Source organism: Myotis nattereri (assembly GCF_964212035.1).
Source record: "Myotis nattereri genome assembly, chromosome: 13".
NCBI lineage: Eukaryota > Metazoa > Chordata > Mammalia > Chiroptera > Vespertilionidae > Myotis > Myotis nattereri.
The window spans coordinates 8,966,577-8,992,344 of NC_138088.1; the positions used below are offsets into that span (position 1 = coordinate 8,966,577).

At 41.4% G+C, this 25,768-nt stretch overlaps 1 protein-coding gene across 1 annotated transcript; it reads right to left on the minus strand.

The window, feature by feature from the left end:
* Positions 1 to 4,940: 4,940 nt before the first annotated feature.
* ZNF25 (zinc finger protein 25) lies at positions 4,941 to 20,060 on the minus strand. The gene is made up of 6 exons (XM_081104998.1): positions 19,670 to 20,060; positions 17,444 to 17,558; positions 12,566 to 12,692; positions 12,191 to 12,286; positions 9,468 to 9,528; positions 4,941 to 8,042 (listed from the first exon to the last, which is right to left on the minus strand). The coding sequence occupies exons 2-6, from the start codon at positions 17,456 to 17,458 to the stop codon at positions 6,992 to 6,994; spliced, it is 1,350 nt and encodes a 449-aa protein (XP_080961124.1). The 5' UTR covers positions 17,459 to 17,558; positions 19,670 to 20,060; the 3' UTR covers positions 4,941 to 6,991.
* Between the last annotated feature and the right edge of the window lie 5,708 nt (positions 20,061 to 25,768).

Here is a 25,768-nt window from a genome sequence, read left to right on the forward strand (position 1 = left end):
TGGCTGTTAGGAGAGAAACGCAGGGACAAACTGGGGAGTGCATGCTACTGAGTGAGAGTGAGAGAGCGAGCTTTGTTTTTGTTAGGCTGATTACGTTATCGTGGGCTTGGGAAAAACTAGGAGCCCTTTCAAACCAACCAACTCCTCAATCGTTCTAGCATTGGGTTCTCCCCCTAACCAATCCATTTCCTAGATCTTCCAGGGTTCTATGACCCTTATCCAATCCAGTCCTTTTCCCAGGCTAGACGGACAGGCCTCTATGTTTCCTAACTTGGCTCCTACTGTGCATGTCTCATAGTAAAAGCACCTCCCTTGTGCCATCTTGGCTTCTACTGGGCATGTGCCCCAGCAGAGGAATTTCTGCTGTTTATATTCCTCCGCTGGTAATGACCAGTAACAGTCCTTCCTTCCTGCTTGGGGGATTAGGTCTCCAGGGTGGAGGATGCCCCGGACCAGCATGTCAAACTGGCACCCCAAGGGCCGCATGCAGCCCACAACGAATATTTTTGCGGCCCAGCCAATGTAACGGTATGTAAAAAACGTTTTAATAAAAAGTTCATAACTTTTACAATATCCTGTTATACATAGTTATTAATAATGAACTACAATGTTCACTAATGACTGATTACTATAATCGTGTTGCATTCATTTCCCTTACGCGCCTTACGCACAGGCGCACCATTTCTCTCCACTAATACTAGCAGCAAATATTTTGCAGCCGATTGCCCCATCATTAGTCTTGGACTGACTTGTTTGGTGTGCGCAACAGGAAATATTTTGCTTTCGGAGAACAAAAAAATAGATTTATTTGCACTATGCTTATTAATTTGTGCGGTTATTCAGTATCTGGTAAGCTAATGTTCAAGAAAAACCTTCATTTTTATTAAAATGTTATTTTATGTTAATGATTACTCATTTATTTCAGCCCTTTGTTTTCAGCATGTCTCTATCAAAATAAACCTTTGTTTCTATGAAAATTGAAGCTTTTGGTTTTTTGCAGCCACATAAACTTAAACCTTATTTATTTGGCCCGTGTTAGCCTTTGAGTTTGACATGCTTGCTCCGGGGGGGGTGGGGGGTGGTGTGAAGCTATAACTTCCTAGTGAAGCAGGCTTATTATCCGATTCAGGTTCCTAGATTATTATGCTTAATAATGTCTGGTTCCCTTTGCTTCCTTTTATTATTAATATCTAGCTACTTACTCTAACACTACTATACATGTAAAGTACTTTCAGAATTGCTAACCCCTATTTACCAATGAGACTACAATGTTTATGTACAGTTCTTTTTGTTTTCAGTCTCATTGTATCCAGTAAAAATGTTTTACAAAGTTATTTAGGATAGTTCCTCCCCCTCCCTTTTTCATTCAAGTTACATTATACATTTATTTGTAAAAATAGAGTGACTTGTCACAGTCTGCATTCAATGCTCCCCCTGTTTGATTTTCTTTTTGTTGGAATAGAGTTAGTTTCTCTCTTGGTGGTATATAGCTTTGTGGGTTTTGATGAATGCATCACCAAAATATCAAGCAACATATTCTATTGTCATAAATATTGCCTGGAGTGACCTGTTATTACTCAATGTCTACTTACTCGCCAAGCCCCTGGCATCAGTGATCTATTCTCTTTTATATAATTTAACTGTTACAGAATGTCAGATAGATGGAATGATATAATATGCACTTCTAGGTTTGACTTTTTTTCAGTTAGCAAAAGTCATTTAAGATTTATTCATATAGTAGTGTGAGGCATTAGTTCATTCCTTCTTATTACTGAACTAGAGGCCTGATGCACGAAATTCATACAAGAGTAGGCCTTCCTTCCCCTGCCTGCCGGCACTGGCTTCCCTCTCGCACCCAGGACCCGGGCTTCCCTCACACCCCCGGCTTCATCCAGAAGGTTGTCTGGTCTAATTAGCATATTATGCTTTTGTTATTATAGATAGTATTCCATTTATAGGTGCTCCACAATTTGTTTATCCAGTCACCTGTTGTCACCTGATTTGGTGGTTATGGAAAAAGATACTATAAACATTTGTGTTCAAGCTTTTGTGTGAACCTAAGTTTTTAGTTTGCTTGGGTTAATATATTGGAGTGGGTAAGTGTATGTTTACATTTATTAGATATTGTAATACTGTTTTCCAAAGTGTATTTTGCCTTCCCACCAGCAATGAATGAGAGATCTTGTTTCTCAATGTCCAGTGTTTGTTTTATTTTTTCCATTCTAAGAGGAGTGGAAAGACCTTGTGGTCTTTTATTTGCATTTCCCTATTTTGCTGATGGAAGTGGGGTTCTTTCACCAGGTCCCAAGGAAGACATTCCAGGGACCCATGTACGGAGCTTGTGGCATGGTACGATTTATTTTGGGAGGAAATAGAAGGCTGCCGCCAGGTTCCTAGTGTCTCATCTCCATCTGTCCCCCGGTGGGAAAAGTCCAGCCTTGTCTTCAAGCCCAGAACACAGGCCAGTGTTCAGAGAGTCTGTGCCATATTAAAGCTGCGTGGCCTGACATGCGCCCCAGGTGGCTGCTGGGCCCACATAGCTGCCATGAAACAGTGATTTTCAACTGGTGTGCTGCAAGAATGTTTAAAACATGCAGTCATACCCGACTCTTTAGTTACATTTAAATAAATATAAATATCAATAATTATTTTAGGTCAGGTTCTCCATTGTTTTAAATGTAAGTAAAACCAAGAAAGATGAGAAGGCCACAACCTTGGAAGGATTGCCCTCCCCCCCCCAAAGTGTGAGGAGAAGAGGAGGGCAAAAGGACAGAGGTTCAAGCCCAGGTGTTATTGGAGGGGAGCGGCCTCACCTGCAGTTGCCGCTGGGAGCGGAATTCTTGTGATATCCTGAGAAAAGGGATTTTCTGAGATTCTCATGGGAGGATGCAATATGGTTGAAAGTTTATTTTCGTGGAATTATACCCCTGGTCTTCCAAAGTCCCATTTCCTTTAGTCCAGTCATAGAAGAAGTGCAGATGGGGTTCAGTGGGACTAAAATCAGAGCCAGTGTCCGGAGTTTCTTTTCCATGTTGGAGCCAGGAGCAGTCCGGCCTCAGGCTGGTTACAGTTCATTATCCATTGCATGGAGGGGCCCCTATGGCCGTGGGCTATAAGGGTAAATACCAGGAAGCCAAGAGCAAGCCAGGAGCACATGAACAATGAGTCCCACGAGCACAAGAGAGCAAACGTTTTTGTTTAGGGGATGATGTATCCCCAAATTTCCGAGTGCTTGCAGTGGCCACGCCCATTCCAGCCAGTGACCTCTGATTCCAGGTGTGACTGACAGCGTCTTCCCTAGTCTCTCCAGCTTTACTGGGCATGCATCCATCTCCTCTTTGTTGGATTCCTGGCGAGTGTGAAACTGCAGCTTCCTGGCTAAGTTGCCCAAATAACATGCATTGAGATAAAGCCAATTTATTAAAAAATTAAAGCATGCAAGTTTATTAAAGAAGCAAGGCAAGCAAATCATAATATGCTGTTGGGCTCTCTGCTAATACATTTTTATTGATTTCAGAGAAGAAGGGAGAGAAACATCAAAGATGAGAATCATTGATTGACTGCCTCCTGCACACACCCTATTGGGGATCAAGACCCCAACCCAGGCATGTGCCCTGACAGAGAATTGAACCATAACCTCCTGGTTCATAGGTCTACACTCAACCACTGAGCCACACTGGCTGGGCCAGGCTTTATTCTTTTTTTGTTGTTAATCCTCATCCAAGGATATTTTCCCATTGATTTTTAGAGTGACAGGGAGAGGGAGAAACAGAGAGAAACATCGATGTGAAAGAGATTGGTTGCCTCCCGCACCAGTCCCAACCGGGGGTGAGGGGTGGAGGTGGGAGGGACCAGGCATGGAGCCTGCAACCAAGGTGCCTGACCTTGACAGGAATTGAACCCTTGACCCTTCAGTTCTTGGGCTAATGCTCTATTCACTGAGCCAAACCAGCTAGGGCGAGCCAGGCTTTATTCTTAATAGATTTTCTAGTTATTGGATTGTCCTTGGAAAGTACTAATTAAATTTTATTTGTTGTTTATCCTCACTTGAGGCTATTTTCCATTGATTTTTAGGGAGAGTGGAAGGGAGGGGAAAAGACAGAGAGAAACATCAAGATGAAAGAGACACATCGATTGGTTGCCTCCATGGGAGGCGCAACCAGACCTGCGTATCAAGCATGCCCCACACTGGGGATTGAGCCCGCAACCGTGGCATGTGCCCTTGACCAGAATTGAACCCAGGACCCTTCAGTCCATGGGCCAATGCTCTATCCACTGAGCCAAACTGGCTAGGGCAGTACTAATTAATTTTTATTTGTTGATTGAGAAGCCTGAGGAAGTTAGAAATGTATTTGCTCTCACAGCAGGTTGAAATAAAAAGCAATTCTAAAGGCATTAAGGTTCTTCTTAAAACTCTATCAAGATGGAATGCTCGTCAGAGCTGAGTACAATATGGGTAACAGTATTTTACCATGGAATATCAGAAGGTTTATATACTTTATTCTTAAGATACAAGCAATCACTAAATATCATCACACTAGGTGATCATTAGTGTTTAACAGACAAATCAGAATGAAGCATGCTTAAAAAGTTGAACCTCATTGAAAGTCATCACTAAAAAGGGGAAGTAAGGTGGCAGGATTTAGATTGGAGCAGCATTTGAAATTATATGAAGTATGGGCAATAAATTAGTTTTATTAGTAATATAGTACTAGTAAAGTAAATTACTAGTAATGTAGCTGGTGCAGTTGGGTATTGTGACTTTTTTGTGTTATTAGGTTACCTTAGTTAAGTATGACATAAAGATGGTATTTTATCATGAGATAGTGAAAAACTATAAAATGATATAGGGAAAACTTGCCATTGACTTGGAAAATTAATAATGTGGGTAGGGATCCATTAACAATTCAACTTTATTTAGACACTGTTTATTTTGTATAATATTCACTGCTACATTCCATCAGGAAATTTCTTGATGTTATGAAAAATCATCAAGTAAAATACATTTATTTGAAAAAAATTCTAATCTTTAGTCTTTTTGCATGTAAATATACTACGCAAAATAAGTATATAGCACAAAACTACCCCACCACAAGTTGCTGTATGCACCATTTCTGAAACACGTACCAAATATAAAAGTGCCTCTACATTGGCGGTAGTGCGTTCTGCTCTAAGGAGCAGAACAAGGTAACATGGTGAAGTGCCACTTGGGAACTGTCTCAGGCTCCATGGGCCATCGGGTCTCTGCTGGGACTGCTCAGCTCTGCTCTTGGAACAGGAAAGTAAAGCAGACATGAATGGATTTTGTATAAAAACTTCATTAGAGAGATGCTGAAATTTGAATATCTCCTAAATTTCACATCACAAAACATTATTTTTTTCAGCTATTTAGAAATGTAAAGCCATCCTTAATTTGCCAGCTGCAAAAATGGGTGTGGGCCAGGTCACTTCTGGGAAAATGTACAAACCAATCAAATGGCACTACAGCAATAAAGTCTGGGATGAATGTTGGCAGCCAATCTTTTTCTGCAGCATAATTCAAAAGAGGCACATTACAATGATGATAATATCTAACATACAGCTATTTTTCCATCTCAGAAACTATATTCTAAGTGCATTAAAATAACTCATTTATTCCCAAAGCAATCCTAACATATTATCATTTCTCCTACAAAAGTATACTGAGGCATCGAGAGGTTGTGTGGCCTGCCCCATGCTGGAACTGGAGCCTATGTCATGTCGCTTCCACCAGAAATCAACAGGCAGCACAGAACACTTAGGACCCCCTACAAAATACAAAACAGATAACTCGGCACCTGCTAAAACATCAGCAGTGAGATCGACAACATTTGCTCACACCGCATTCTTTGTTTACTGTGTAGAGGAGTATTAGCTGTTTGAAAAAATAAACTCCGGCTTTTCCTATAAACGTGTTCCTAATGTAAAATGTAGCTGACAGCTGAAAATTTTACAAAAACATTTTTAACTTCTTTCTGAAGGACTAGTTAGTAACAACATACATATTCATTTAAAAACGCCAGAAAACAGAAAAAGATACATTATAATTAAAAAATATACTTAAATGCACATTGACAGGAGTCACTGCTAAAACATAATGTAAAATACCTTCATGTACATAAAAACTACTGAACTAAAGTGACATATTTCCCTATGTACAAGTAAGGGTTCCACACGCACATCAAACACCACAGGCTGTGTTTTGTAGTGCACTCACAAACACACATAAGCCCTACATACTACAGGACTCTCCATGTGTTTAATGATGTTGCCTGATTATTCAATTTATTTGTACTTTTAAAACCTTAACATATCTAGACAGTTGTAGTTTTCTTTAAAAAAACAACAAAAACACACACCTTACAGTCAAATCTCTGTAACATGACTTCTGGTATCACTATTTCCCTCAGAATAGATTCTCTTTGAATTTTCTTTTAAAAGCTTTCATATATTTAAAGGTTCTATCCCAGTATCAATAATCTGACATTTGCTGAAACATCACTTCTGATGGAAGTTTCTGTATCTGTTCCCATCTTTGCAGTCAGCCCCTCTGTGTCCTGAGTCTAACGGGGGTAAAAAGACTTCTGAATGATCAGGATACTGACAGAGTCTCACACGTGAGCTTTTGGATGTCTGGTGATGGCTGCCCTGCCAGAAAATTTCCTGACATTCATTTTACTTACAGGACTTCTCTCCTGTGTGATTCCTATGTTGTACAATAAAGTCTGACTTCTCAAAGGTTTTCTCATGTCTCATGATTTGCAGTGTTTCTGCTATCTATGTTGTCTGATATTTAGTCAAGTCTGACATATGGTAAAAATTTCACTCATAGAATTTCTCTCTGTATTTCCTCGCTGTGAAGGATTGTTGCTAAAGTTCCCCATATTGATGGTATTCCTAAGATTTTGTCTTGTGTAAATTATCTCATTATTCTGAATGGTGCATTCAGACAGAAGTTCCCAATTCATACTATTTATTTGCTCTTTCTCGCTCTGTGTGTCTTTTGATGTGCAGTGAGTTCTGACTTCTGGATAAAAGATTTCTTACAGTCTTGACATTCATAAGGTTTCTCCCCTGTATGTTTTCTCTGGTGTATGATAAAATGTGACTTCTGAGAGAATAATTTCCCACATTCCTTACATTCATAAGGTTTCTCTCCGGTGTGAGTTCTTTGATGTAACCGCAGGACTGAATTCACAGAGAAAGATTTACCACATTCATGACATTTGTAGGGCTTCTCCCCTGTGTGTTTTCTTTGATGTTTAGTAAGATCAGATTTATAGTAAAAGTGTTTCCCACATTTATTACACTCAAAGGGTTTCTCTCCTGTGTGAGTTCGCTGATGTACTGTGAGGGCTGACTTCTGGTAGAAGCATTTCCCACATTCAGTACATTTATAGGGTTTCTCCCCAGTGTGAGTTCTCTGATGAGTTTTGAGGTGTGAGTTTCTAGAGAAGAATTTCCCACATTCCTTACATTTATAAGGCTTTTCCCCCGTGTGTGTTCTTTGATGTACTGTAAGGTGTGATTTCTGAGAAAAGTATTTCCCGCATTCCTTACACTCATATGGTTTCTCCCCCGTGTGTGTTTTCTGATGCACCATTAGGTATGCCTTAACATAGAAGAACTTCCCACATTCAGTACATTCGTAGGGTTTCTCTCCTGTGTGTGTTTTCTTATGTTCCGTGAGGTGTGGCTTCTGGTAGAAGGACTTCCCACACTGATCACATTCATAGGGTTTCTCCCCTGCATGAGTTCTCAAATGTCTACTGAGAGATGACAGGTGGTAGAAAGTTTTCTTACATTCTTGACATTCATAAGCTTTCTCTCTATTGTGAGTCTTCTGATGTCTTGTGAGGTCTCCATTGCCAGGGACAGATTTCCCACCTTCACTGGGTTTGTCCTTCGAATGAGTATTCTGATGTACTGTAAGGATAGACTTCTGGTAGAAGGACTTCCCACATTCATTGCATGTATAGGTTTTCTCTTTGGTATGAGTCTTCTGATTTGTGGGTTCTCCAGTCCTAGAGAAAAAAATTTCAAATTCATTAATGTATAAGGCTTTTCTATTTGACTGCTGTGTGTATTTTACAGCTGTGTGGTAGGCAGTTAGATAGCCATGAACAGAGCAAGGACAATGGGCCAGGGACAGAAGGTCACCAAGGCAGAAAGCCTCAGGTTCCCAGCAATGGGAAAAACTGGGAAAAGAAGTACCTCACCCACAGTGTAACCTTTCCTACCCTAGCATATCACTTCCTGCTCATGTGATTTAAACCTCTTGACCTTTCATTTCTGGTTGTACGGTCCAGACGTTCTCAGACCTTTCATATCACTTGTCATGTGATTTGGACCCTCCCCTGACCTTTCCTCTTTAGCATGTTGCTAGTCTTGGGATAGACCCCCTTAGAGGAGGAACAAGGGGCCAAAGAGTGGCCTCATGCAACTCCCATGTGGGCCCCTGCATGGTCACTCCCTTAGGCATCAATCCCTAGGGATAACATCTAGGCCTCCGTTGTGTTTTAGCCTGAGACCCACAAAAGAAACAAAACCAGACAAATGATGCCATGGCTGACCTCAGGACCTGCAATGACTAATGAGCCTCTGCCTTGGTGCCAACAAATCAGTAGAGACCATGAGCCTCAAAGGACACACCTGGAAAGCTGATGAATATTCTATTGAGATCCTCCCCTGAGACCTCCAGATAAATAACCTCAAGATTTAGGTTGGCTCCCCCTCTTGGGAGCACATCTGAGCCTTTCCCCTTGTCCTCTTCTTCCCACCAGGTGCATTACTTTTACCTTTCTCTCTCCTAAATTCCAAGGGCCCTTGTTTTGCTCCTGTAATGTGTTTAACTTGTTTCCTGAGCCCATTTATTCCTCAGCTCACTTCTACCTCTGTGACTTTCTAGAGATACACTTTCTCTTACAGTGTGAGTCTTGGATCTGAATTCTTTCTTAGCCAGAACTCAAGTGCCGAGGTTGCTGAACCAAGGTCTGGTCTGACTTCACCAGTCTAACACCTGGTGCCATTCTCGCCACCAACATAAGAACCAATTTCTATGAATTTCCCATATTAATTAGATTCGTAGGTTTCTCCACCATGAATGCCCTCTGACATACACTGTGGTTTACTGTTTGGTAGGAGAACCTTCACTTGCACTATATTCATTCATAAGCTCTCTCTACTTAACTCTACTTTGTATCATAAAGCCTCCCTGATTGTGTAACTCTGAAGAATCAGAAGACTGCTTCAATAATTGAGCCCCCTGATCTTGAATAAGGCCTCCATTATGAAAAAGGGCTTTCCCATTTGCATTTTGTTCTTTGAAATTTGCTCCAATGTTAGTTTTCTCACATGTAGTATTAACTAGTACTCTCCCACTTCCAGTACCCTCGTCAAGACCCTTTCTTACAAAACTTCTAGTTTTAAAACTGAATTCTTGAACTTGCCTTGACTTTTCAGCTTGGCTTTCCTGGTGTCTTTCTTGTGATTCATGAATCTTCCATAGATCTACAAAAAAAATCCAATATTTTATACTATATCCATCTTAAACAATAGTGTGGTCATAGGGTTGGGTTGATTCTTAGACTTCAAGTCAATCTGTGCAAATGAAGGAACTCTCAAATGCAAACTTCCTCTGTTTCACTGGTTTATAAAAAATAATAAACACTAAAAACTGCTATAGCAGAAAGGGGAGGAATGTGGTTATAAACCCAAGTACCACTGACACTTTACAAATAATGACCTTAAAAACTTGGAGGATGCCCTCCCATTGGTCGGCAAACTGCGGCTTGCGAGCCACATGCAGCTCTTTGGCCCACAAAATACCATGTGCGGGCGCGCATGTACAGTGCGATTGAAACTTCGTGGCCCATGCGCAGAAGTCGGTATTTTGTGGAAGAGCCACACTCAAGGGGCCAAAGAGCTGCATGTGGCTCACGAGCCGCAGTTTGCCAATCACTGCCCTAGCCTGTTTGGCTCAGTGCATAGAGTGTCAGCCTGCAGACCAAAGGGTCCCCGGTTTGATTACGGTCAAGGGCACATATCTCAGTTGCAGGCTCCTCTCGGCCTGGTCAGGGATTGTGCAGGAGGCAACCAATCAATGTTATTTCTCTCACATTGATATTTCTGTCTTTCCCTCTCTCTTCCATTCTAAAAATCAATGGAAAAATATCACTGGATGAGGATTTAAAAAAACACCAAAAACCTTGGAGGAGAAAATTAAGACCAAAAAAAAAAAGATCAGGGAGAGAGAACAAAAAATATTTAAAGAATTGCTGAGCAGGAATGTGAGATTCATAGAGAATGCTGGGAGCCCATTATTAAGGACAAGTAACAGTAAGTAGGGTGCTAAAAACAGTACACAACTATGTTCACTGGAAATATCAGGGCAATGATTAAATTGGATGAAGGAGCTAAAGAACATAGGTTATTATCTGCTCACACCTAGTCTATTGTGTTAGGATTCCTAGTAGTTCGCAGACTATAAACTTCTACTTTATTTCCTCTTTACCCATACACAGCAATCTAGATGTCAACATTAAAGTGACTTGTTCAGAACATTAATTTTCTCATGTCCAGAGGAACAGTCCTATAGCTTAGACTTAATTTTCACTAGAACAGAGGACCCAGGAAGGTATATGTCCAAAAGGAAAGATTTTTTTAAAAGCAGAGCATATGCCATCCATATAGCAGGATCATTTCCCAGTTATAGCACCAGAGGTGTTCAACCCTGACCACCAAATACTGCATCTCCAAAGCAATGTTACCTATGACTCAACAACGGTCTTATTCTACTTTCATATCTTAGCTCTCACATCTATGCTCCAATTTACTGCATTGTTTTTAGATTAATTGTTCAACATCATTCTAGAACACTTACTGATCTTCATATTTATTCATGTTTAAATGCTTCACAGAAAGTCAAAGATTATGAGCAGAGGCTTATGGTTTGAAGTTCATGGCATTTGTAGGGGAAACATAAAAGTTATTTGATAGGGACTCTGCAAGGTTAACTTGGATTCACGTGAAACAAGATTCTATTTATGAAAGATACTTCAGAGAGTAAATGAAGTAATGATTAGCATGTGTTCAGAGAGTCACAAGGAAAAACAAGATGCAGTAGGCTAGAAAGGCTAGACTAGTTCCTGACAGAATATTAATTTAACTGTGTTTTGTAATCATGAGTCAGTCTAAGTTTACCATGATAGACTAGTAGCAATATAACTTTGCAGCATTATACAACTACTATGAGGATTTAAATTAAAAATTAGCTTTTAACACTGATAAAGAAGGAATTTAGATCAGTGGATCTATCCTATAGGATGGTAAAATATGGTACCAAAATATAAATAAAATAAAGGTGCTGGAAACATCAATTTTAGGAGTTCACAGCCTAAAAAACAAGGCTTTGGTCTAGAAAAGTTAAGCCCTGGCAGAAGTTACTTCACAGGGCAGAAGATAGAGTGTGTCTTTTGTTAACTGAAACTGAATCTTTCAAAAAATATCTAGTGAACAAACTAACATATGCCAGGCATGGCTTCTGCACATGAATGCACAAGTCAGAAAATACATGAAAAATATTTAAGGAAGAAAGTGAGATTGTTTGTTTTATTTTTTTTATCTTAGTGTTATTTTAGGAAGCATAATCAGTACTTTGGGTAAAAGACAAACACCATCTACATGGAAGTATCATCTTTGAAATAATAAAACTGATGAAAGGCATAGTGATTTATAATCTAGTTTCAGAGTTTAAAGAGAGAATAGGAAGTTAAAATTGGTGCAAAAACTAACGAAGGCATTTGTGTTAATAAAAGGAGGAAAATGGCATTTGAAAAAAATGTATAAGCCAGAGTCATAAACACTTTAGGATCAATTATAGCTGCATACTTTGATGACAGAAGTAATTGAATTCTAGAAAAAAAGTTTAAGTCAAGGTTAGTGTATAGGAAAGATAGGTAAACATATAAAAATGTTGAACGAAGGGGGGAATTTCAGTGGAGAGAATGAAAATTGGAGGTGTGATTTATGTTGCTTACATATGCTGATCAAGCATCCTCATTCATTTCCAGACATCTAGGGCACTTAAAAAATATTCCTGAAAAGCATTTCAAAAGGCAAAAGGCACCAACAACCTCACTACTAATCACCAGGGCTCTGACTTCTCACTCACCAGTGTAGTTCTGATGTGGAAACTCCACTTCTAATATCCATGGCTCCTTTCCTTGCTTCAACTTCAAAACTGCATTTGACTTATTCACAAAATAACCTAAAATGGAAAAGATAAAGAAAACAGAACTCGCTTGGAATTCAGGGACTCTGAAGAACCGAAGGGAGTTTTCGGGGCAGAACAATGAAGGTCCTCCTAGGCGTGGTAAGTTTAGGTTCTTTCAGTGGGGAGGGTGGAGACACAAATGTTTTTCTGGTGCCCAAAATGGATTCATGAAAAAAACTAGTATTATTCAAACCTAAAGATACCTTACATGTTCCACAACTGGGAAAGAAAGTGCAAACTACTAGGAGTCACTGAGGGGGCAGTTTTTCTCACCCACTGCGACGAGGTGGCGGTAGTTCTCCCGCATCACTTCCTTGTACAGGGCCCTCTGGGCTTCGTCCAGTAATTGCCACTCCTCCTTGGTGAATTCCACAGTGACATCCTGGAACGTTACTGATCCCTGTAACAACATATTTCAGCTCTATTCTGCAGTTATCAGAATAGAGTAGCATTGAAAAGACATGTAAACTAGCTCTTAATGTGCTAACTGTAGAATTTACCCACCCTGGAAAGTTAAGATACACTGCTACTCTGTACCCTGCTTTACACACAGACAAAGTATTTGTTCAATATATATTCACTGAGATATCATTGGAAGTCTGGATCTCTGCTGGGGATACAACGATGAATGAAAATAACTATTTCTGTTATCAAGGAGCTTACATTCTGGCAGGGAGGCAAGGATGTAAATAATTCTTTTTATTTTTAAACCCTCACCCAAGGACACTTTTCCATTGATATTCAGAGAGAGGGAAAGACTGAGAGAAACATCAATGTGAGAGAGAGAGAGAGACACATCGATAGGTTGCTTCCTGCATGAGCCCTGACCAGAGCCCGGACCAGGGAAGAGCCTGCAACCAAGGTACGTGCCCTTGACCAGAATCGAACCCAGGACCCTTCAGTACGCAGGCCAATGCTCTATCCTCTGCGCCAACTGGCTAGGGCAAGATGTAAATTCTTAACATGCAATATGCACAGCAGGTGCTTTGACAGAAGAGTATACAAGATGTAAGATAGTCACAAATAGGGATAGTTGTTTTGTATTTTGTATTATTAAGTTAGATTTTATCAGGTGGTTCAAGTGACTATGCAAACTTCAGGAATAAAAAAACAGAACTGGCAAAGGTGCAGATGCATCAATAATGGCAAATTTAGGAAACTACAAATAAGAAAGTATAATATGAGAACATAGTGTAGGACCAAAATTAGTTATGTGATAGTCAAGTCAGGTTACAAAACATGGAGTAATTCTGAATTTGACTTTTGGGACATTAAGTGGGTATTTTGCATACCCACTTAATGTCTTATACATCATATATTTACATCTATTAGTTTGTTTACTAAAGTTGACAAGTTTTCTTTTTTGTATTTATGTGAAAGAAAAGTATTGCCCTACCGGATTTGGCTCAGTGGATAGAGCCTCGGCCTGTGGACTGAAGAGTCCTGGGTTTGATTCCGGTCAAGGGCATGTGCCCAGATTGTGGGCTCCATTCCCAGTTTGGGTTGTGCAAGAGGCAGCTGATCAATGATTCTCTCCCATTACTGATGTTCCTAACTCTCTCTCCCTCTCCCTTCCCCTCTGAAATAAATAAAACATATCTAAAAAATAAAAAATTAAAGCATGTGCAATTAAAAAAATATGAATTAACATTCTGCTATTTCACACTATGTGGACTGTCTTATACATTTTTGGAATGTTCACTCTTTTGCTTTGTAGATGCAAATACAGATAATGGGGAACCACTGAAGAGAGAGATGTGACCACTAGAGTTATATGAGATTAGTAGTTTAGAATAAAACTAAAATAGAAGAGGCAAATGGCACATCAGAAAGATGGAGTGTTAGAAAATTTAGAGACACATGTAAGCAATAAACATTTACATTCAAGTAGCAGCACTGGGGGAAAGAAGCATAATGCATCTTTGTAATTAATTGGAAATTAATAACTACTGGGAGAGAGTGGGAGGGTAACTCATATAGTGTCTATATGGTTTGGTAATGGCTAGAGCAGGGGTGGGCAAACTTTGACTCGAGGGCCACAATGGGTTCTTAAACTGGACCGGAGGGCCAGAACAAAAGCATGGATGGAGTGTTTCTGTGAACTAATATAAATTCAAAGTAAACATCATTACATAAAAGGGTACGGTCTTTTTTTTCAATAGTTTTATTCATTTCAGACAGGCCGGATCCGGCCCGCGGGCCGTAGTTTGCCCATGGCTGGGCTAATTATTTTCATTCTTGGGTTTTTACGGATAGAACTATTTAAGGCTATACAACTTCCTCTGATAATTGCTTTATTTATATTCTAAATATTTAGAATCTGAAATGTAGTGTTTTTTAAAATATATTTTAATTGAGTTCAGAGAGGAAATGAGTGGGAGAGATAGAAATATCAATGGTGAGAAAGAATCATTGATTGGCTGCCTCCTGCACACCTCCAGTGGGATCAAGCCTGCAACCTGGGGCAGGTGCCTTGACCAGGAATTGAACCATGACCTCCTGCTTCATAGGTCAACACTCAACCACTGAGCCATGCCAGTTGGGCTGAATATTTTTTAAAGAACTAATACATAAAATAAAAACTCAATGTTTTCTACAAACTTATAACGTCCTACATATTCTAGCTCCTTTTACCTCTTTGATTTTACCTCTTACCTTGCTTCCCCTAAGTCACTTCTCTCTATGTCCCCATTATCTGCTTCAATGTCCCCAATACAGTTTCTGAAACATGCCTCAGGGCATTTGTACTTGCTATTGCTCCTATTTAGAATGCTCTTCTGCCATATTTCTTCTTGGCTCCCTGGCTTATTTAATTCAGAACATTCCTCAAATATTACCTTTTAGAGTGGGCATTCCCTAACCAACTTACTCCCTCGTCCTCACTTCACTGCATCCCTCTGTCCTCTTAAACTGATTGAGTTTGCCTCTGAGCTCAAGTCAGAAATACCAATCAAATGTTGATTGCTATAATCAATCATTATATAATACTAGTGGCCCGGTTCACGAAATTCGTGCACATTAAAAGGGAATTAATTAGAGGAAATGTTTTATTTATTTGTTTTATTTTTTTAAAACATTTTAAAAATTATTTTATTTTTATTGATTTCAGAGAGGAAGGGAGAGGGAGAGAGAAAGAGAGAGAGAGAAACATCAATGATGAGAGAGAATCATTGATTGGCTGCCTCCTGCACATCCCCTACTGGGGATCAAGCCTGCAATCCAGGCACATGCCCTTGGGACCCTTCAGTCCACAGGCCGATGCTCTATCCACAAAGTCAAACCAGCCAGGGCTAGCAGAAATATTTTAATATTGCTATTTGCCCTTTTTCTATAATAGAAGTGTCAGAGATGAAAGAAAATTAGTAAAATGTATATGAAAATCTCCCTCCTGTCAGAGTCTGGGGATCGCCACGGGACCCAGAGTCAAGTCCCTGCCCATCCACGTGCACCCTGAAATCGCACGAGACCCAGGCCCAGCTGGCCCCACCCCTATCAAGGTGGGGGGCACAGCTTCAGGTCCCCCAGCCCTGGTGCGAGGGCATGAGAGCATGAGGGCATGATGACTATTTGCATATTAGTTCTTTATTATATAGGGTACATTATTATATTACTAGAGGCCCAGCGTGCACATGGCTCGCTTCCTCTTGCTTCAGCTGGCTGCCCCGCCCATCGCTGCTCATAGCTCGCGCCCCACCCTCCGCTGCTCCTAGCTCTCTGCCACTCTTAGCTCTCCGCTGCTAGTAGCTCACGCCCTGCCCTCCGCCACTCATAGCTCTCTGCCACCCATAGCTCTCCGCTGCAAGAGCCGTTGCTCGTTTGGTCGTGATGGTGTTACGGCGTGTTGACCACGGGCCTTTTATGATATAGATAGTAGGGGACGAGTACCCAAATTCGTGCATCCTTGAAAGGAACCGTGGGCCGTGAGGCTGTGGTGGGCACAGGGGCGGGTCTCAGCCTATCCTCTGTGCCCCTGCCCGGCCCCTCCCACCACGGCCCCTGGTCCCCTGTCTGCTGGCAGCAGGTGTGAGCAGGGGGAGGTGGAGAAGCCTTGAAGGGTGAACAAGGCCTGCTGGCAGCCTCCCTGCCCTGCCCCTTCAGTGCCTGGGAGGGGTGGCCCTGCCCTCACCACTGCCGGTTGCTGTCTTTGGGGGATTGGGGCTGGGCCAGCACTGGCAGTGAGTGCCGGGCGGGACCGCAGCGTGCGGGGGCGATGCACACCATGTTCCTAGTGCGCCACCTGGTGGTCAGTGCCCATCATAGCGAGCAGTAAAATTCCCAGTTGAGTGCCTGCCTAACAGGACAATTTGTATTAGGCTTTTATATATATTTTTATATTATATGTTGAATATAATATAAATGTATAATATCACATTTGTTAGTATCCTCACCAATCTCATCAGAAAAGTATTTAAGTATTAGAAGTTGTCAAGTTCATAGTGAAGGATAGAAGTTTTCCAAAATTCTCATTTTCACTTGAAGCTTAAATTTTAACCTTGGGAACACACAGAGACAGTTATTTTCAGTGACAGGCTCACTTCACTCACTTTTGAGAAAATGTTTGTTAAATACCCGTCTGAATAACCAGCCTGCCTGCCATTTGTTCTTCTAAGGAAAAACAGCATTCCATGAAAAAGTGGCTAGATGAGCTCACAAATCAAACAGCCCCACGGCGCTTTATTTCCCTCAAGACCACCAACCATCATAGTTCAGGCGCAGCAGAAGTATTTTATGTGAACTTCCTATTTAGTCACACTGAATGCTAAAAAGATATGTACCCAAGGGTCAAAATTTAATAAAACTAATTTTTACTATTTCATCAAAGATATCCTTAAGTAAAGGGGAGAACACTGCAGAGGAATGCAATGGCATTGGTGTCACTGTCCTAATTCATGCCAACCAAGTTGCAATCTCTTCACCACTGGTGCAAATGTCAACAGTGTAAATTGGGTTTTGCATTTTAATAATACATGCTGACCTCACAGATCTCTTGAAAAGGTCTTGGAAACTGCTGTATTTTCCCTAAAAACAGTATTTTCCCTAAAGGTGATTTTTAACTATTTAACTTTTAAATTTAATAAAAGGACTCTATTTCATAAAACTCATTGAACACACACACAGTGAAACAAAGTAAGGGCTAAGGAAATGACTCACCTGGAATTTGCTCATTTTCGGCTGCGTTGGGGAAAGAATAGAAACTATGCAGCCAGAACAAGGAACGTTGTAAGACAAAAGTCATGAGACTTGATCTTGCAGCTCCAGGAATCACCTGTCAGAGTTTCCAGACAACAGTTTAGTAAAAGGAAAACATTCCTTGGAAACATGAGAAGAAATAGGAAGGGCCGTGAATCTGTCCCCTGGTGACTCTGAAATCAATCTTGATAACCTTGGGACATTTTTGAGTGAATTTAAACATTTCTTTCCTAGTGACTGTTTTGAAAATTGTGTCTATTTACTAAATACCACAAAAGAATTGAAAGCATAAACATCCAATAATAAATTAGCTAAGCAAGGTGTGTAATATATATCCAAAGGATGGACCCTGTGTTGGTGTTACAAATGATGATGAAGATAAATATTTATTGATATGGAAAGTGTTTAAATTACAGGTCATGACAATTTTTCCTATTACTACTATAAGCCTCACAAGTTTAGAAAGCCTACAAAACCTCTCAAAAATAAGATGTTTCTTCTCCCTAAATTAGTTTCTCAAAAATCACTTCTCCAAGAACCTTGTGTTGACTTCATTATAGTGGATCTGGAGTCTTATGGGCCATGCAAGGCTCTGCTATGACCAACCTAGAGACTGTCTTATTTTCAATGCTATTATCTTTAACACGAAGAAGAATTAGAGAATGTTGAACAACCTTCATGTACTGTTCTGATTCTGTAAGTCTTGACCCAGTGCCACAAATCCAGACAGCACCATGGAATTCACTGTCCCCTCCAAACTTGGGCTGGGCCTGAGGTAAATTTAATTAGGCCTTAACGAATTCTGACATGGCCATCTAAAGTGTTGACAATGACACACATCTAACTTCTAAAAGAACAATTTGGTACCATCATCCCCAAAGAGGCACTTTGCCTAGGCAGCGAAAGGTAACCAGACGCCTCACGCGTAGATCTTTCCCATGTGCAGCAGGAACCCCTTCCCGCTGGCCTGGTGCTTGCAGTGGTTCTCAACCTTCCTAATGCCGCGACCCTTTAATACAGTTCCTCATGTTGTGGTGACCCCCAACCAGAAAATTATTTTCGTTGCTACTTCATAACTGTAATTTGGCTACTGTTATGAATCGTAATGTAAATATCTGATATGCAGGATGTATTTTCGGGGGTCGCGACCCACAGGTTGAGAACCGCTGCAAGAGGATGCTCCATGAGCCAGACGCACCGGCCAATGACAGGCATATGACATCACTTCCATAGCATGGAGCCTGGATGAAACTGCAGTTTTCATTTTTTAACGATGTCTGCCTCCCTTCCCCTCCTGACTGGGTAGAATTTGCAGCTTCTCCCATAAAACTTAAAAGTCGGCGCTTCCATTATGGTTTCAACGTACATGTTTACCAGTTTTGTGAGAATAGGGACAGGGAGGAGAACGCAGCTACAGCATTTCGGCACAAGAATTCTGAGGAAGCCTCCACAAGCGCTGGAAATAGAACACTAGGAGGTAAGGTTAGGTTGTCCTAATCCACTGCCCGCTAATTACGTGCTGGGACAACTGCTGTGCTCAATGCAAATGTTAGTGCGGGAATCAGCATGAGCCACAGAGTAAAACAAAGGAGAATGTAAAGCCCGCAGGCCAACTCCGGGTAAACAATGGCTCTCGCTGAACCGTTACCGCTCGATTTATTGAAATGGAGGTGATTGATACGGATGGAAAGGATGGTGATGAGGATGAAGAGGATCCGATGAGCCAGCAATGAAAAGAACAGCACACCCTGTGATAACAAAGCAGCCCGTCTGTCCGAGTCACCACGCCAAGTACTGTACCCGCTTCAACACAGAAAACGCCCGAAAGGCTGGTACCGCCAGTGCACAGACGCGCGTCTGAATCGTCCCGCGATGAACTTGCCCGTGGACCGCGGGCGCTCGGCTGCGGCCCGGTCCCCCGCGCGGTGCGGCGGGCCGCGATGGCTCTGCACCCCGTCACGCACACCGCTCCCCCGCGACCCCGGCCTCCCCGCGTCCCGCCGCTCCGGGGCCCATGAGCGGACACCCGGCCGCCCCGCCGGCCCGCCGCCTCCCCACGGCGCCCCTGGGCGGCCAGCGCGCAGCTGGGGGGTGGGGAGGCGGCTCGGGTTCTGCGCCCCGCGCGCCCCGCGGAGAGGCCTCCCGCCGGCCCGCCCGGCCTTGACCTCCAGACGCGCCTGGACGCACCTGGCGCTCCCTCCGCCGCGCAGATGCCTGCGGACAGCCGCGCCCGAGCTGGAGTCCCCGCGGGCGCCGCGGAAGATGGCGACGCCGAGCCCAGGGTCCGAGTGCGCAGGAGCCGCCCACGCCCGCGCCCACTCGGGACCCGCGGCCTCCGAGCCTCCGGCGACTCCCTTTCAGGTGACGTCAGGAGGCCTGGCTTCAGCGGCCTGAGCGTTTGCAGCTGCGATGGGCTTCTAGGGGCCGGGCCTCCTTCCTGTCCTCGCTGACAGCTGCTGACAACCGCAGCCCGCAGCTGGGGGCGGGACATCAAAGCCCTGCCCGTGCGGTGACCATTAGCCCTGCCCGCGCGGTGACCATTAGCTCTGGCCGTGCGGTGACCATTAGCCCTGCCCGTGCGGTGACCATTAGCACTGCCCATGCGGTGACCATTAGCCCTGCCCATGCGGTGACCATTAGCCCTGCCCGTGCGGTGACCATTAGCCCTGCCCACAGTCAATGTGAGAACTGCCCGTGGCCATGCGGTGACCGTTAGAACTGCCTGGGGTCCGACAGTGAACATTCATCGGTTAAACAAAGAACTTGAAACCAAGTACATCGCATTCCAAGAATAATACCTTGCAGCGGCGGCTTTGTCTCAGAATACAGGGAACTTGTAATAAAGAAAACTTTTGGATAAGCTAAAAAAACACAAACCACTTACAAAGAGAGAGGGAGAAAAACGCTTAATTAGGTGCACACTCTTATCAGATTTTTACTAGTTTTATCCCAATGGTATAAAATATTTTGACTGTCCTTTCACTAAGGACTAAATGCTGATTTCCTGGTCAGTAACTTTATGACATCAATTTACTCTTGTGTGAGCAGTAGACATGCGTTTCCATGCAAAGTAGTTACAAAAATATTAAGTTTTTAATAATAAAATTAATTTTAAAACAATTTATATAGAGGAAATATGTACATACATTTGAGTATGTGTGTATATATGTACAGGGTGGGGCAAAAGTAGGTTTACAGTTGTAACTATGGGAAAGTTTATTCTTGTATTATTATTTATAAATTATTGCATTATTTTCCATACAAACAACTGTAAACCCACTTTTGCCCCACCCTGTATATGTATGCAGGGCACACACACACACACACACACACACACACACACACCAGTTTTCTAATTAAGAGGTGTTGGGGAAATAATTAAAAATGTCTCTTGTCAACCCAAAATATCCTCTTCACAGATGGAGAAAAAAGAAAAGTTTTTATTATTGAATAAGCGTTAAAGGAAACTGTGATAGGCATCCCAGGTCATCTGCTAATGAGTTTGCAAAGACAGAAATCACACTTTTATATAGTCAGGTATATATCTATAATAATAAAAGCATAATATGCTAATTAGACCAGACAGCCTCACGACCTTCCAGATGTCATTCCAGATGTCCTTCCAGATGAAGCCACGGCAGCCGGGGTTGAGGCAGAGGCGGTTAGGGGCGATCAGGCAGGCAGGAGAGCAGTTAGGGGTGATCAGGCAGGCATGCAGAGTGGTTAGGGGCAATCAGGCAGGCAGGCAGGCAGGCAGGCGAGCGGTTTGGAGCCAGCAGTCCTGGATTGCGAGAGGGATGCCCAACTGCTGGTTTAGGCCATTCCCCGAGGGGTCCCAGATTGCGAGAGAGTGCAGGCTGAGCTGAGGGACTCCCCGTCCCATGCACAAATTTTGTGTACCAGGCCTCTAGTATATATATATCCCATTTTAGAGGATGTTCCATTTGCTACACATAGTTTATCTTAAATCCACCTGATAAATAGAGTGATTATCTGTGCTAGTTACATTCCAAAGATATAGCTTCAAGGCCTTTAGAAGGTTTCTTGGGTTGTAAAAATAATCAGGCTTATTTACTTTTTAAAAGATTACATACTAGTACATATGAAAAGGACAAAGAAAAGATTTACTATTTTCTCAAGGAAATGCTCGAAGAAAAGAGCGGAGCCAAGGTCTTCCCCCCTTTTGCACCAGGGGAAATTCTATTGTTTTATATTTGTATTTACCTTTACAGAAAATCCTCTAAAATTTGATTTCAATCAAAATCACAATAAAAAGTTTTGATGAAGAGTTTGGTTTTGTTCTACTTGACAAATAGTTTTAACCTTATCAGGAAATGTATAACCTTAAAGAATAATACATATTCTTTTGGGAATGTTAAACAAAGAACTTGAAACCAGGTACATTAGTTTCTAGTTATTTTCATAATAATACACACACTTGTATATTATTATGAAAATAACTTAAAAGTGTGGTGCTGGCTTCCAAAAAGAACAGAAACAGATCTAAATATACATAAGAATTTAATATATGTTAAAATTGTCATTTCAAACAATGGAGATAATATATAACATTCAGTTGTTGATGTAAGTAACCTCTAGACCTGTAGAGAATTTTTATGAGTTTATATGAACCGAGCTGGTAATTGCCAGGAAACAAAATCGTAATGGGTTGAGAAAATGCGCTGGAGAATGGCAGTTTTATAGCTAATTTTATACATTAAAATCAAAGGAAGAGACCTAAGGAGAATTGCATGAAACCCATTGGTGGTAGATTAGGGAGGCAGGAGAAAGCAAAGCAGGGAAATCGCTGAGACTAAATAAAGAGTAAAACGGAGAGGCACATACTCCTTTTACATTGGTGGGCATAGGACAGTTAACATTTACCAGCACACAGAGATGGCATTCAGGGAACAAAATAACAATGAAGGTTTCATCGGAGAATTGTTCGTGGGAGTTGGGTCCTTGGGCACCACTGGAATAAGAATTTTCAGAGGACCCCATGGGAGGATGAGATGTGGTATAAAGTAAACCAACAAACAAAAATGTAACCCCAATAAATTCAATTACAGAAAAGAAATGTATTGCTTACTTTCAACATATTTTTAGATTTCACAGCTTTCTTGTTAATTTCTATTTTTATACCTTTGTGTTCAGAAAAGACACTTGACATGATTTCAGTCTTCTCAAATTTGCTGACCTGCGTTGTGTCCTCACATCTGCTTTCTTCTGGGGAAAGTTCTGTGTGCATTTGAGAAGAATGTGTGTGCTGCTGCTGTTGAATGGAATGTTCTGTAAGTCCTTTTGGTCGAATGTATGTTTCAAGTCCAACTTTTCCTTCTTGATTTTCTGTCTGATGATTCATCCTTGCTGAAAGTAGGGTACTGAACTTCCCTACTATAATTGTGTTGTCTATTCTCCCTTTAAATATTTTAGTATTGGCTTAATGTGTTTAGAGATTCTGATTTTGGGTGCATATACATTTGCAATTATTATATCTTCTTGATGAATTGATCCTTCACTATTATATAATCTTGTGTGTTTGTTACCATTTTTGGTTTAATGCCTATTTTGTTTGATATAAATATAGCAATTCCTGTTTTCTTTTGATGTCCACTTGCATGGAATCTATTTTTCATCCCTTGAGACTACTGTCTGTTGTCCTTAAAGCTGATGTGAGTCTCTTGTAGGCAGCATATAGTTGGTTTTTGTTATTTATTCATCCAACTGCTCTCTGCATTTTGATTGGTGAATTCAATCCATTTACATTTGGAGTTATTTGGTATGTAAGGACTCAGTGAAGCAGTCTTATTACTTGCTTTCTGGTTGTTTTGTATTTCCATTTTATGACCTGTTTTCGTCTACCTTTGTAAGTTGGTAATTTTCTGTGGTGGTATACTCTGTTTCCTCTTTATCTTTTGCAAATTTATTCTAGGTTTTTACATCTTGGTTAACACAAGGCTTACATAAGACATCTCACAGACAACAGAGCCCATTTAAAGATAGTCACTTTGATTGCCTATAAAGGCTTTGCTGCCAGTGGATGAAACTCCCCTCACATTGGGGAGAGTGAGGTTCTTGGGGTGCTGCTGAAAGAAACGTTTTCAGAAGCCCCCACTGGAGGATGGAATGTGGAAGAAGGATTTCTTTGTGTAAAGTTACCTTTCTCAGCTTCCAAAGTCCCCAGCCCCTTAAGCCAGTCCTGGAAGAGGTGCAGCTGGGAGTTCAGCAGTCAGAAACGGAGCGGTGTCCAGAGTTCCCGTTCCATGTTGCAGCCGGTGTGGTTTGGCATTCAGGCCAGATCAAAGTCCACTAGTCCACGTGGGGAGCCCAACATAGCCATGCACCATGTGCACGGGAGAGCGCAGCCCCTGCAGCAAGAGTCCCAAGAGAGAGCTCACTTCTTTGTTAAGTTTAAATATTTAGGTTTCGTGCCCTTGCAGCGGCCACGCCCATCCTGGCCAATTACTTGTTTACAGGTGTGATTGACAGGCAATTAGCCTCCCACATCATCAGACCTCACTGGGCATGAGTCTAAATTGCCTTCGTCTTGTCCCTTCCCCCATCAATGAGTGGGGAACTGACTTGGAGAGTGTTAAATGCAGCTTTTTGGCAAAGCTGGATAAATTGCATGCCTATATATACAGCCTTCCCTTCCCTTCTTTCCTGTTAAATAATTACCCGGTTATTACAACGGCATCAGCTTTACACTTTCACTTGTCCCCTCTTATGTTTTTGATGCCGCTTTTTACCTCTTATTGTATTGCATATTTATTAACAAATTGACATATCATTCTACTACAGAGTTTCAGTTTTCCAAGTCTGATTGTATATTTTTCTTTACCAGTGTCTTGTATATTTTTATATGTTTTCATGTTGCTGGTTAGAGTCATTTCCTTTCAGCTTAAAAATCTTCTTTGCAAGGCATGTCAATGGTGATAAAATTGGCTTTTGTTTATCTGGGAAAGTATTTCTCCTTCCTATCTGAAGGATAACTTTGCTGGATAGAGTATTCTTATCTGGCATGTTATTTCTTTCAACTCTGAATATATTACTCCACTTTCTCTGGGTGTGTAGGGGTTCTGCTCCGGAATCCACTGACAGCCTAATGGGGGTTCTTTTGGAAGTAACAATCTTTTTTCCCACTGGTGCTTTTTTGCATTCCCTCTTTATATTTGATATTTGACAGTTTCATTATACTGTGTCTTGGGAAGGTCTTTTTGCATTGAGAGAACAGAGTGATCTATTGGCTTTGTGATTTTTTTAAGTATATTTTTTTTGTTATTGATTTCAGAGAGGAAGGGAGAGGAAGAGAGAGATAGAAACATCAATGATGAAAATCATTGATTAGCTGCCTCCTGCACGGCCCCACTGAGGATGGAGCCTGCAATCTGGGCATATGCCCTGACCAGGAATCAAACCAGGTAACCTCTGGGTTCATGGGTAGATGCTTTGAGCCACACCAGTGGGGCTGGGTTCTTGGTCTTTTAAGTCCAAACCTCTCCCCAGGTTGGGAAAATCTCAGCTATTATTTTTTAAAATATACTTTCTCCCTTTTCCCCCTCTCTTTTCCTTTTGGAACCCAAATTACTTTCATATTTGTATATTTGACAGAGTGCCATAGGTCAAACAGGCTTTATTCATCCTTTTTTCTTCTAATTGGTTTATTTCTATCTTTTTTCTCACTTATGCTTACATTAAAAAAAATATTTTTATTGATTTCAGAGAGGAAGAGAGAGGGAGAGATAGAAACATCAATAATAAAAGAATCATTGATTGGCTGCCTCCTGCACACCTCCCACTGGGGATCGAGCCCGAAACCAGGGCATATGCCCTGACTGGGAATTGAACCGAGACTTTCTGGTTCATGGGTCAACACTCAACCACTGAGCAACACCAGCTGGGCTGCTTGCATTTGATTTACTCTTCTGCAGAAACTTTCTATTGCATTTTTAATTTCATTCATTGAATGATTCAGTTCCAGGATTTCTGTTTTGTTACTTTTTATGACTTATATCTCTTTAATAAACAACTCATTTTGTTCATATCTTTCCCCCCTGATTTCTTTCTGAGTGTTGCTGTAGCTCCTTGAGTTTCTTCAAAAGAGCTATTTTGAATTCTTTACCTGCTCTATCACAAAATTCTGTACCTTCAAACTTGGTATTTGGAGAATTATTGCTATCTTTAGGTGATGATATGTTTCCTAGATTTTTTATATTTCTTTTTTTTTAATATATTGTATTGATTTTTTACAGAGAGGAAGGGAGAGAGATAGAGAGTCAGAAACAT

Coding starts and splice junctions, on each gene's coding strand:
- ZNF25 (XM_081104998.1), bottom strand. Junction 9,529..12,190: donor TCCACATCAGAACTACACTG/GTGAGTGAGAAG, acceptor TTTTTTTTGTAG/ATCTATGGAAGATTCATGAA. Junction 8,043..9,467: donor AGCCAAGCTGAAAAGTCAAG/GCAAGTTCAAGA, acceptor TTTTTTCTCTAG/GACTGGAGAACCCACAAATC.